We start from the raw sequence: 13892 nt of genomic DNA, 5'->3' as shown, positions 1-13892 counted from the left end.
CAACGAATAAAGTTAAATTATTATCTGAAGCTAGAGAGAGAGATATGGAAGAGAACAACAAGAAAGAGAAAAAAGATGAGCTTTATCATGTAATTCACAAGGTGCCTTCAGGTGATAGCCCTTATGTTAGAGCCAAACATGCCCAGGTAATCTTTTTGGTTAATTAGTTCAATTTCTTTAAATTATTTTACATTTTCGGGCTACAAACTTTTTTCCTTTTCTTTTCACCACCATATATATAGGTTTGTATAGCTGAACAAGTTATATTTCCCGGAAAATGATAAATATCTGCTCAATTATATAACTAGCTAGATCCAATATTTTGGGATATTCGTCCAAAGACTAGAACTTATCACGAGTCTATGTCTTTGTCAATACTTAATTTCGTAGGTTTACATCTGTGAATGGTGTGTTTAGTATTTTATGAATTAGAAGACTTAAATTACCCTCGTTCCTTAATTCATCTATTCATTTGCTTGAGATATTTTTCGAGGTATGTTTCATTAAACCCTAGAACTTATTGCGTTTGATTGAATTCGGAATTCAAGTCCCATATGATATTTATTATTTTCTGACCTAGAAAGTTTTGAGAAATTTATCTCCAACGTGTTGTGAACTTATGGGCAAGATATTTAATTAAGTAGTCTCGTTAGATTTTGGAAGCGTGATTAATTGTAAATCAGGTTTCTATATTTATATATATATATATATATATATATATATAATAATAATAATAATTTACGAGCCATATCGCTGTCTTTATTATTGTGTAAGTGAGTTAATGCAATCTGTAGTAGAGTTTCGAAAGAATTTGCCGTTATATATATATATATATATATATATATATATATATATATATATATATACACACACACACACAAATATACTCACTGCATTTGGGTACTTGAACAAACAAGTTATGAGTTTTAGACTTTTAGCTTAATCTTTTATTAGTATCTTTTCAATACATTTCCGATTTATTCAAGTGAAGAATCGACATTAGGATCGTACTCAAAGAAAATATAAAGTTGAATTCAAATATCTTTTTTCAGTAATGGATGTGATTAGAATGTATAATAGCTAATAAATAATATGATGTATCATGTACGTAAATGTACATCAGAAAACAAAAAAAAAAAAACAAAAAAATTCCAAAATGAAATAAATGAAGTAAGAAAAAAAAAACATAAAGATGTGGGTCCCAAATTCAAGCCAAATATTTTCAGACAAGTGTTTGTATGGATGTCATGGATTGTATGGCTAAACGGGCCAACTTTCATTTTGCCCGGATTATCAGTCCCTCTTTCGTGCCAGCCATTTCCTAATTAGTACAAATATTTTCACAGTTCCCCGCCAAATCAAATGTGAACATAATGAAAAATCAAACATGAAAACCTCTAGCATTTTCCCTTGTACAGTAGAATTTTTTTATTATAAAAAATTAGTGGAAATATATAACTAAGGTGTCGATTTGTTTTCCTATGAATAGTTCGGTAAAATAAAAATCCAAAGAAATTAACTTGCTAATTTTTTTAATAAGGCTTTCACTATTCGGAAAAAAAAAAAAAAAAAAAAACTTACACTATCCTTTTGTCCTTAATTGTATGCATATTTTTTTACTAGGTTAAATTACAATTAGTATTTATTTGTCTACAGCTAGTAGAAAAAGACCCAGAAGCAGCAATTGTACTGTTTTGGAGTGCAATAAACGCGGGAGATAGAGTGGATAGTGCTCTAAAAGATATGGCCGTTGTTATGAAACAACTCAACCGAACCCAAGAAGCCATTGAAGCCGTCAAATCCTTCAGACTTCTTTGCTCTAAGCAAGCTCAGGATTCGCTCGATAATGTCCTCATTGACCTTTACAAGGTACGCACGTACGGTATACACATATATGTAGATATGAAAGCGTAATAATATTACAAGCATGTTTTGTTTATAAAGACGTACGCTGAGTTATGATTGATGTATGCTAAAGAATTTAGTATTTTTTTTTTCTGTGTGACACGTTTTGTAGAAATGTGGGAGAGTTGATGATCAAATTGATTTGCTGAAAAGGAAGCTGAGAGCGATATATCAAGGGCAGGCATTTCACGGTAAAGCTACAAAGACAGCTCGGTCACACGGAAAAAAGTTTCAGGTTTCTGTCAAGCAAGAGACCTCTAGACTATTGGTATCGATCTACTTCAGTCATAACCCCTCCACAATTAATTTTTTTTTATATCCGAGCGACTCGCTATATTTTTTAATTACATGTTTTATTTCTTTAGGATTTAAATTTTCGTCATCGAGATTTCCCTTCCCTGTTCAAAAAAATAAAATTGGTAAATTAGTGCAACATATGTGTTCCCCCGAAATGCAAAAAATTATAAATTTGTCTGTTGACATTTATAAATAATTTTAGAAATTTGGATATGATTATCCCCAATATCAAAGATTTAGACAAAATACATATATATCAAAAGGTCTTATTTTGGACACTTGTATCCCAATTTTATGAAGTTATTTTAATAGTTTATCACATATCTTCGTAAATTTTAGTCTAAACCAAATTTATTTGGTGATATTCTTATCCATATATCTTCGTTACTAAAGATTTTATCGCGTGGTTTTTAAGTTTTCAACTTATTTTTTTATGTTTATAGATTTTTCTTATATAATTTTATTTTAGTTTTGCGCTTTATATAACTTATTATGGTGTACATAGGAAAATAAGTTTGAAAAAACACTCTTTTAAATATTTGAAACAATCACTATCTTAGAAATATTAGAATTGAGTTTTATCTTTTAAAACCGATATGGCCATGGGATATTCGAAATATAATTAAATACAAGAGAAATGGTATCAGTTAGTAGCAACTTTAATAATTTGGACTAAAATAGTAACAATTATGTTTTTGGACACTTTTACTTGTAACACTAAACTTATATGTACAATTGTTGTTAATTGTAGACTAAATCTATAGTTTATGACAACTGTATACTTTTATATCTACAATTACTAGTAAAAGTGTCCAAAAACATAGTTGCTACTATTTTCGATCAATTATTAAAATTGCGTCAAGTTGAGACTATTTCTCATATATTTTGGTCTAAATGATCAAAATTGCTACTAGTTGACGTCATTTCCCTAATTACAAAGAGTGTAATTTTCTTGACAGGGAAATTTGGGCTGGGCCTATATGCAAAAGATGAACTTCATGATGGCGGAAGTTGTTTATAGAAAATCCCAAATGATCGACCCGGACGCGAACAAGGCTTGCAATTTGGGCCTATGTCTGATTAAGCAAGCCCGGTACGAGGATGCTTCTTTGGTCCTTCAAGACGTTTTGCATCGCATTCTTCCCGGCTCCGACGAGCTCCGATCTCGAAGGCGGGCCAAAGAATTGATGCAAGACATACAGTCCAGATCAAACCCTTCAGCTGAGCCCTTTGATCAATTGGGCTTTGATGATGATTTCGTCAATGGGCTCGAACAGCTGATGAGTGAAAGAGGCCCATCTAGATCAAAGAGACTTCCCATCTTTGAAGAGATAACTCCAGTTCTGAGTCAGTTAGCATGTTGAATTTGTATATTAATGGAAGAATGTGTTGTGAATATGGGTGGTTTGTTATTGGTTAAGTATATTTGAGATTTGATTGGGTTGTTGTGAAATCAAATAAGGTATGGTTTAATAATGTGTCCGCTTGTATATTTTTATGGACCTTGAAGCAGAATTAGAAGGTCTAGTGTACACTTCAAATGTATAGTTCTCTTCTTTCCATGTATTAAAAAAAAAAAAAAATATGTACCGTGATCTACTTAACTAAATGACTTCCTCAATTTCAGAAAGAGGCACAAACTGCCTAGTCATTTCAATTTTGCAAGCTGAATGTTAAAGTGGCATCCATGTAGAAAGATACTAAGAAAACAAAATCTGCATGTTATCAATTTTGCTGCTCTTGAAAAAGTCTACATGTAAAAGGATACTAATGTCATCAATTTTACTTATCTTGAAAAAGTCAAGGTGTCATAATAAAGCCACATTAATATTATTTAAAGGAGATATTGACAGCGATAACACCATTGGCTTGACAGTTACCAAAAATCACGAAAAACTCATATATAGACACATCTAATATTAAATATATTAAGGTAAATGAGAGAAATAAATATTTTTAAATCTCAAGAAGGCAAGCATATATATGACGGACCGGTTCTCCTAATTCAAGTTTGTTAGAAGAAACAGTCTAACATAAGCAATTGTGAGTCGTAAGATTATTTTTTAAAACGTTTGGAAATCTTCCAAGTTTGAAGCCGTTTAAAAAAAATTATAAAAATAAAACTTGAAACAGAAAAATAAAAGACCTAAAACATAAACTATTTAAAAACATAAAAAAAAAAAAAAAAACTAGCGCGAGAGAATAGACTTGTGTCCATGTTTATAGACTATTGACAGTGTATTACAAAAATCCCTTCGAAGTTGCTAATAAAGCGTCGCCCACAAAATCGAGTGACGCCAAAAACTTTTTTAACGCCTTAAAGTGACGTGGCAGAATTATACGATGTTGACCAACGCGAAGGAAAACCAAGAAACGCTAGTTGGACAGGCCTATCTCGGTTCAATACATAAAAGCGCGATCATCAAGCTTGGATGTGTGATAAACATTGATCTTGAGATTCATGGGAGGTTATTCGATTACCTCAGTATAAATATATGAAATTCTATTCTCTAGACAAAGCAAATTTTGCAATATATTTTTCTTTGTATAACGAGCTCGATTTATCCGATTCGTTAGATTTTGTTTTGTCCAATTTTAATATTATTCTTGTCATTTAAGATTCGTTATAAAAATATATCTTCGTGTATCAATAAGCTCAATTTAGATTTGAGGTCCATTATTTTTAAATTTTAATCAAATATCTTTTGAAAATTCGTAAATGTTTTGAGTAATCATGTTTAGGACTAAGTTATATAATAAAAAACATTCCGAATATTAAAAATCCGCTGTAGCACATTGGTAAATCAAATTTGAGATTCCGGGTTCGAACCCCGGCAGCGGAATCCAATACCTTTTTTAATATCCTTTTTGCTGATTCATCTCATTCTTGTCCTCCTTTCGTTCTTCCACTTTTTTTTTTCGTATCGGGATTTGTGACGATTGACCAAAGATATTCTCTTCTGATGCTGACGAGAGAGAATGGAAATTGGGAAAATACAAAAAAAAAAAAAAAAAAAAAAAAACCCGTAACGCCGCCTCCTAAAATCAAACCATATAAACCCAACCCAAATCATTAAATAAAAACCCCCCAAAAAAATTAAACGTCCGTGTGGTGTTGAGACTTGAGAGAGCTTTGGAATCTCAGAAACAATGGAGGCAGAGGTGATAAGGAGCAAGGAAGAGATGAGGGAATGGTCGAGAGCGGTGAGGTCACGTGGCATGACCATCGGCTTCGTCCCGACGATGGGCTATCTCCACGAAGGCCACGTGGCACTGGTCCGCGAAGCCCAATCGCTGTCGGACATCGTGGTGGTCTCGATCTACGTGAACCCGGCCCAGTTCGCCCCCTCCGAGGACCTCTCCACCTACCCCTCCGACTTCGCCGCCGACCTCCGCAAGCTCGCCGGCCTCGCCGCCGCCGTGTTCAGCCCCATTGACGTCTACGATCGCCGGACCACCACCGTCGCCGGCGGCGGCGCGGGTTCGTGTCTGGAGGAGAGCGGGTCGGGGCACGAGACGTGGGTGAGGGTGGAGAGGCTTGAGAAGGGCTTGTGTGGTGTGACTAGGCCTGTGTTCTTCAGAGGCGTTGCCACCATTATCGCTAAGCTTCTCAATATCGTTGAGCCTGATGTCGCTGTCTTTGGGAAGAAGGATTATCAGCAGTTTAAGATCATCACCAAGATGGTACCTTTATTATTGTTTTTTTTTTAATTTTTTTAAACTTTTTTTTTAATTAAAAAAACATGCATTTGTTTGTATAGGCTGATTGTCCCCAGAGGCAAGAAAAAGGGGAATTTTTTTTTTTTTTTTTTTTTTTCATGGCTGTTCTGGGTATATAGCTAAAATTTGGTGACCCGAATGAGCTTAGCAGTGTGTTAAGGGGTTTACTTGTTGTGGTGTTTTTTTTTTTTTTTTTTTCGTGTTTTCCACGTTAAATCTATGTGTTCTTCGTTTTCGAATTATTCAGTTTTCGTCAATCTTTTGTTCTTGTGGTGTGAATTAAATCTGGTGGTAGATAGAGGTTTTGAGACTCATTCTTGTCCTCAGGTCCGGGATCTTGATTTTCCGGTGAGAATCGTGGGGTCTGAAATAGTCCGAGACAGCGACGGGCTCGCGATGAGTTCGCGTAATGTGCGACTCTCTCCCGAAGAGCGAAACCGGGTAAATTTTCGTGCTTTTGAAATCTTATATTACTCGGACTGAAATTCACTGAAATCTCATCTCTCTCTCTCTCTCTCTCTCTCTCTAGGCATTGTCGATAAACAGGTCATTGTCGAGAGCCAAAAGGGCCGCTGAGAAGGAGGGTCGAGCGAAGTGCCGAGAGTTGAGGGACTCGGTGGCCAAAGAGATACAAGAAGCCGGTGGGAGAGTCGATTACGCCGAGGTTAATACATACCGAAACGATCCTAAGTCCTAACTTATGATGTGATTTTTTTTTTTTAATTTAATTTTGTGAGACGTTTTGTAATGGTGGCAGATTGTTGATCAAGAGAGTTTGGAGGGTGTGGAAGAGATCAAGAACCCGGCCGTGTTTTGCGTCGCTGCGTGGTTTGGGAATGTGAGGCTCTTAGATAACGTGGAAATCAATTCCAAAACTCTCTGAAAAGCCATGGAATGGAATGTCTGTGTGAGGGTTTATGGCTCTTTTTCTAAATTATGGAGAGCAGAATAATTTAAGGGCCGGTTAAACTACAGTTTTATTTTTCTGCAAAATGAAAATTGACCTTTTGCAAACTTATATTTTGGAAGAAAAAAAATGTGAAACTTGCTTCTTCTTCTTTTTTTTGACTGATTGACAATTTTATTTATTGGATGTTATATTTTGAACTGTGTTTGAAAACATGTACGAAAAATTTATAGAAAAATTTAATTTATTTTTGCTACGAAGTAACCAGAATAATAAAACGCAATGGAATTAGTAGTCGTAATATTATCTGAATGAGATACGAGGGCATTTGTTTTTTAAGATATTATCCAAGACCATCTCGATAATGCATCTCTATCTTAGAGATAGATAGAGATGGAGATATTCCTGATCAGTATATGCAGGAAGGGATGGAACCACTAATATAAGATAGAGATGGAGATATTCCTCATAGTATCAATAATATATAATATATATGTATTTGGATTAATATAAACAAAATTAATGTTCTTGGGAAAATGTGTAATATATAGAAATAATAATGCATTAAAACGAAAATATAAAAATTATAGCGGGAGAGAATATACTTGAAGATATTTTTTGAAGAATTTGTAAAATCGAGATGGATCGGAGATGAAAAATATCCTTCATTATGTAAAGATGTAAAATAGAGAAGAAAAATGAAGATGGAGAGCAATGGCGGAACTAGGAATTTCAATGTGAAAAAAAAAATTAATGGGGCAAATTTAAAATATTATATAAATTTGGGCAAAAATTATAGAGTAAAATTGAAATTTTCAAAAATTAGGGGGTGCATTGAACCTCTATAGACCCTACACAGTTCCACCATTGGAGTCGAGATTCGAGAGGTATTGATTATTTAAACTTAATTTTTAAAATATTTATATCATTCGTTCGTTGGTGTGGTTAAGGCAATCGAGTTAAGTATGATTTTTTCTTATCATCTCAATTTCAATAAATATGTTTTTCCTTCTCAATTTTTCCTAATATTATGATGATTTTCACGGCCATATGAATAGTGAGGATGGAAGAGTTTCATGTCTCAATTTCTTTTACGAATTAAAACCACCATTAGTGGATGTATCATAATAATATTTATCAATCAATATTCATATCGTATTTGGTTCGACCAATTTTGTGTCATCAATTGTAACCCAAATATGGAAAAAAGAAATCCATTTTCCATAGCCCATTAAAATACCTATATTTGTCTCTCTTGTATCGTAAGATTCGTAACCCAAAAGTCTATAATCTTATATATATTAACGAGTTCACAATTAGAACATAAAATCCGCTGTAGGACATTAGTAAATCACAAAGATGACTGAGATTCCGGGTTCAAACCCGGTAGCCGAATACTATCTTTATTTTTTAGGGAAAATATCAAAAGTATCCATTGTGTTTAATTAAAATGCGAGATTTATCCCTTCAATTTCTAGAAATATCAGACATATTCCTATAGTTTAATATAAATGACATATACCTCCCCTAAAGAAATGTTATATTACAAATTTCACCATTTTCGTTTATTTTTTAAAATGAAATATTTTTTTTATTTTCTATTCTATATACAAAAAAATTAAATTAAAAAATTTTCTTTATAAAAAGTTAAGGATTTTTTTTTATATAGAGAGATTTTAATTTTTTTTTAATAAAATAGTAAATAAATATTTATTTTATCAACGGTATTTTGGGGAGTTCAAATTATTTTTTGTAAAAAATAAACGAAAATGGTGATATTTGTAATATAACATTTTTTTAGGGGAGGTATATGTCATTTATATTAAACTGAAGGGATATGTCTGATATTTCTAGAAATCGAAGGGATAAATATCGCATTTCAATTAAACACAGAGGATGCTGTTGACATTTTCCCTATTTTTTATTATATAAACTTTTATTTTTCTGTTTGACGTATTAATTTGTGTGTGTCTCTCTCATGTTGCAACTTGCAACCCATAATATATATATATATATATATATATATATATATATATATATATATATATATATTAACGTATTAATTTATTTGTGTCTCTCTCATGTTGCAACTTGCAACACATAATATATACATATATATATATATATATATATATATATATATTATATAGCCCGTACCAATCTAAGATGAGTTATAGCTCGTCCTGGCTATTGGACGGTATCGGCACAACCGTGTCCGACGGCGAACCTTTCCGAGTCAAAATGAGAGGAAAATTTCCGGGACTTCAAGACGGTAGTTCCGTGCTATCGGCAATGGAATTTCCATCGCCCGAATAAAAGCTTGACGGAAATAAGAGTTCCAAGCTGTGAACCAGACTTTAATGGCAGACCAAATCTTGGCCGTTGGATTTTACATCCAACGGCCAAAAAAAAACAAAGAACTCTGAGCAAACATATGCGCACATACCCAGCCTTCCGCTGTCTTCCTTCAAACCCCAACGTCACTTTCGTCGATCCACGGAAATCACAACGCCAATTCCGTGCCACACGGAACTCGGATTTCCGTCAGGCGCGCAGGCTGTTTCGGAAACCATCCTTCCGTGTGCTTCCGTCCCGACAAGCCAGGATGAGTTATAGCCCCTCAATTTTTTTTTTTTTGCTCATTTTTTATTTTATTTTTACATTACCTTCAAAATTTACAAACCACCCCCCTGTGTTTTTTTTTATGCAAATTATCCTCCCTAATTTGGATTCCTGGCTTCGTGATATATACTAACGAGTTCAAAATTGTAATAAAAAAATATGATGTAGCAGAGAAATCACAAGGATTTTGAGATTCTGGGTTCGAACCCGAATCGACTCATGTCACTTAACAAAATCAACTCAAAACCGATAATTCTATTACTAAATTCAAGAGAGATAATTATTTTCTTATAAAAATATCATTTCGTGACCAATCTGTCACGAAACTATGAAAAGTAATATAGTCTTTGTACAAATTAGTTGAAATATCATTTTGTGACTGATAAATCTATTACTAAGTTAGTTGTACAACAATTTTCTACTAGTAATATCATTCCCCAAGACGGTCAAATGTCAAACTCAAAATAAACCAAAACACAAAATTTGACATTTGATAAAATTACATTAATCTAATAATATTTGTGTTAAAATCTCTTTTAATTTTGTATCATGTTTAAAAACATGTACACGTGATTTAAAGTAGTTAGGCTAAATGCTAAAAACCAATGGAATTATTGTACTTGTAAGTCGGTGAATCAGAGTAGTATACGTATAAACTTAGGGTCATTAGATATATAGTTATATTTACACTTTTACATTATTATCTAGCCATAAATACTAGCTAAATGACCACGATTATTACACACATAAATTGACGTAAATATCACACTTTTTTTTATTTCAATGAAAAGACAAATCAAGAATGTCACGTTATATTTGTCGTCATTTACTTAGTATTTAAAAAAAAATGATTATATAACAATATAAAAGTGTAAATATGACTAGTTACCTAATTATTTGATACACTCAAGTCGCCATGAAATTCATTTTTTTTACTCGATGTAACTTTACAGAAGAGACGTAACGAGGGTCTGATATAAAGAATGGGAGGTATGCTATTGTAAAAACAGATAACTAGAAAACACAAATGGCGGAACAAAATTAAAGAAAAGACACTACTGAAATGTGGAACAAATCACACACTACGTTTCATTTTTCCATTGTTTCAAACCTTCTTTGGGGGTAAAGACTTGGGACAAGAGAGACGTGAAAACATGCCTTCCACACACTAAAAATGAAACTAGAAAACAACGAAATCTGAGCACAAACTATACAAGTCTTACAATACATGACTCTATATATCAATAGGAGACAAAAAATCATTGTGCACAAAAGACGCGTTCGGAGCGATGATCAACAGTTAAAGCCTCCGCAAACCGATAGGACGATGATGAGAATGAGGGCAATCAAGATGGCCAAAACGATTAGCTTAATCTTCATGTTCTGCAACCACATCTTCCTCCTCATCTGTGTTCCTTGCTGCCTGAAATCTTGTGCCTACAGATTTCCACATTCATGATGATCCTTTAAATTAGAGATTCAGGCAAACAAGTACTGGGAGATACAACGTCTGATGAAAATTAAATCGATAACACAGATCATATTTATTAATTTTAAGAGGTTCAGAACATCTTTGGACAATTAATTATTGCGGCCAGTTTAATTTGATAGGCAGTTCTGATGCAATCTAGGCCAAATATCTCTTTACATCTTATACATGGGTAACAGTACGTAGTTCAGGGGCAATAAATTTCAAAGAAGATGCAATAAATAAATAAAAATTATGGAATGTGAAGATTTTAACAACTCAATTAAAAATGCATTAAAAAAAATCCTGCACTGCTTCGAGCTGTGAAAACTTGGTTTTGGTCAATTTTACTCATCAATAACAGAAAAACCTTAATCAGATGCTGACCTGAGAGCGAAGATTTTCTGTTTTATCAACCAAAAGTTCGATCTTTTCTCCGCGATCAAGGACCTGCACAGAATTAAAAGATGGCTTATAGAGACTGATATCGCGTCTATACAATTTATATACAGTTCACTCCAAAAACAACAGAGCGAGGCCACAAAATCATAAAAAACAAGCCCATTAAATTGAGCATAAGGAAATAAAAGAATGTAAAAAAAAGAAAACTACACAACCAATAGAATATTAGTCCGTTATATGTTTAGCTTTATAGAAAATAAGCTGACAATAGTCCTATACCTTCTCAATGTTCTCCATCATGACTCCTTTAACTTCTGAGACCTGAGCCTTTACTTTAGCAAGTTTGTTGATCTCATCAGGATGATCCACACAGTATTGCATATGCTCCCTTAGTTTAGGCCTACGGTAATGTTAGCCAAACTGGCATTAGCGTGCTGTATAATTGCACATGACTACAGTAAGAAAAATCTAAAACTTGAGGTTGAAATTTTTTTACTTCATGGAAATAAAAACCGATTTGGGGAATTTCCGGGATTCAAGGATATCGTGAGGGATTCAGAACTAACCCAAATTCCTTGTTCAGACTATTAGCAACAGCTGTTGCGGCTTTTCCTCCACCGTATCTCTTGGCAAAATCCTCTTTGATTCGCTCGAGAAATGCAATTGGAATTTGTCGACCAATTGCCTCCACAGCGACAACACAGTAAGCTGAAACATCGTTTATTAATTATCCAGCTCAAACTTGCAAGACATAATGTACTGAGGTCTTAAAACCGGAAAGGAAAAAATGAGCAGCAGAATCAGGCGAAGGACAACAAGGAAAACGTATTTATAATCACTTAGAGCCAGTATATTATCTAAGGTATAACAGAGCTGCAAATAACTGAATTATTACTCCTTGTCCTGAATTAAATATCCTTTTTTGTGTGAAGAAATACATAAATTAAAAGTGGCGGGTTATCAGTTGCATATTTGGTAAATATAACATCACATTCAATTTGAGTCATACACGGAAAGAGCTATTTCAACTGTGCAAACAGCTAACTAGAAGTTAAAACTATAGTAAGAGTAGGAATTTTAGGTAATTATATACAGATCATTTTTGGAAAAATTATTAACAAACGTAAGTTACAAAAAAGGCAACCAAGAACAGCAAGTGAAGTCCAGAAATGAAAATACACAGCAATTTGGACAGTAACAAGCGTAATTCACTGGATAAAACCCAATTTCTGACTAAATTCAGGACTTCACTTCACCAGTAACTTGCGGTAATTCAACGCTAACATTTGCTACCAAACAACAGCAAAGTCATGTATATCATTAATTTATTCCCTTAATTGTAACCAGACGAAACCAATAAACTGAAAATTCGCACATTCCGATTGCAGTTTTCTTATACAAAACAAGTCTACTGAGAAACAACAAAACCGCGAGAATCAAATAATACATTACGAAAACAAGCCATAGTGAAACGATCTCTTTGTTTCCACATAAAAAAAGTCAACAAATCGGAGATCGGAAAACACAACTATTCTTGGATAATAGAAAGCGTATCCTAATAGATCGGAGAGAAGAGAGAATTACAGAATCCATCGTCGACGAGGTAGTTGAAGGTGTGACCATCGCAGTTGTAAGTAAACTTGTTATTGGTCGCTGGAAGTTTCTGGAGGCACTGCGAAGCTATACTCGTGAAGTTTCCGGAGAACTCCGTGAACTCGGCGAGAATTACGGTCCCGCGAGCCACGAAGCTGTAGATCAGAGACTGCTGTCCCATCGACGCTCGCAAACCCTATGAGAGAGAAATCAGAGAAAGAGACACCCGAATCGAGGAAGAGAAAGCTCGATTAGGGTTTCGGGTTTCAAAGGTGTTTTCTGTTGCAGAGGAAAACAAGAGAGAGAGAGGAGAGAGAGAGAGAGATTGGTAAGACAATCTTTGATTTAATTTGTTTATTAAGAGAGAGAGAGAGAGAGATAGAGAGATTGTTGGGTGCTGTATTGTTTTCGCTTGGATGGTAAGAAAGAAAGGTAGCAATAGCAAGGTTGTCTTTGTTTCGTTCAACTAACTGACCTCGCAGTTTATCAGAAATATCGAAATTGCCATTCGTTAGCTTGATCAATAGAGTGATGCTCATCATAAATAGTTAATACTATAATATTATTTTTATATTACTAATAGACATTTTTTTAGATAAAATATTCCAAACTTAAAAAGTTGTGGGAAGATTATCAAAAGTAAAAAATTTGTCCGTTGAGTACCCGAAACATTAAATTAGAGGACATGACACGTGTCGTCATCATTTTGTCTGAATTAAAAAAAAAATTGAAAAAAAACATATCTCTCACTCACACACACAACTCCACTACCAACGTACACACTGACTCAACTTATACATCCAATGTTTTCATTCAACTCCACCGCCAAACAAATACTATTCTCGTCCGTAGACTCTTCCTATGAACTCGACTCCGTCAATGATCGTCGGAGAAAATCAAAATCGATATTGAAGTTGTCTTCGTCAATATTGTCTCCGTTCTCCGTCACGAAAGCAACCACCAGCCGGGACCGATGGA

At 34.0% G+C, this 13892-nt stretch overlaps 3 protein-coding genes across 3 annotated transcripts; 2 read left to right on the top strand and 1 right to left on the bottom strand.

Moving 5' to 3' along the window:
* Positions 1-3821, top strand: ATSDI1 (Tetratricopeptide repeat (TPR)-like superfamily protein). The gene is made up of 4 exons (XM_089623648.1): positions 1-146; positions 1657-1869; positions 2018-2173; positions 3162-3821. The coding sequence occupies exons 1-4, from the start codon at positions 45-47 to the stop codon at positions 3564-3566; spliced, it is 876 nt and encodes a 291-aa protein (XP_089479774.1). The 5' UTR covers positions 1-44; the 3' UTR covers positions 3567-3821.
* Positions 3822-5094: 1273 nt separating this feature from the next.
* Positions 5095-7029, top strand: PANC (pantoate-beta-alanine ligase). The gene is made up of 4 exons (XM_089621588.1): positions 5095-5886; positions 6250-6363; positions 6452-6586; positions 6680-7029. The coding sequence occupies exons 1-4, from the start codon at positions 5353-5355 to the stop codon at positions 6803-6805; spliced, it is 909 nt and encodes a 302-aa protein (XP_089477714.1). The 5' UTR covers positions 5095-5352; the 3' UTR covers positions 6806-7029.
* A 3486-nt stretch (positions 7030-10515) lies between these two features.
* On the bottom strand, positions 10516-13318 carry LOC149388136 (vesicle-associated membrane protein 722-like). Its single transcript, XM_089622865.1, has 5 exons — positions 12906-13318; positions 11888-12029; positions 11601-11721; positions 11307-11369; positions 10516-10888 (listed from the first exon to the last, which is right to left on the bottom strand). Exons 1-5 carry the CDS (start codon positions 13093-13095, stop codon positions 10745-10747), a joined length of 660 nt encoding a protein of 219 aa, XP_089478991.1. The 5' UTR covers positions 13096-13318; the 3' UTR covers positions 10516-10744.
* Between the last annotated feature and the right edge of the window lie 574 nt (positions 13319-13892).

This window comes from Urtica dioica, chromosome 8 (genome assembly GCF_054948205.1).
Source record: "Urtica dioica subsp. dioica isolate 48M chromosome 8, U.dioica_male_clone48M_v1_H2, whole genome shotgun sequence".
Taxonomy (NCBI): domain Eukaryota; kingdom Viridiplantae; phylum Streptophyta; class Magnoliopsida; order Rosales; family Urticaceae; genus Urtica; species Urtica dioica.
Note: the sequence above shows the minus strand (reverse complement) of the source record. Positions and strands in the feature narration are given on the sequence as shown.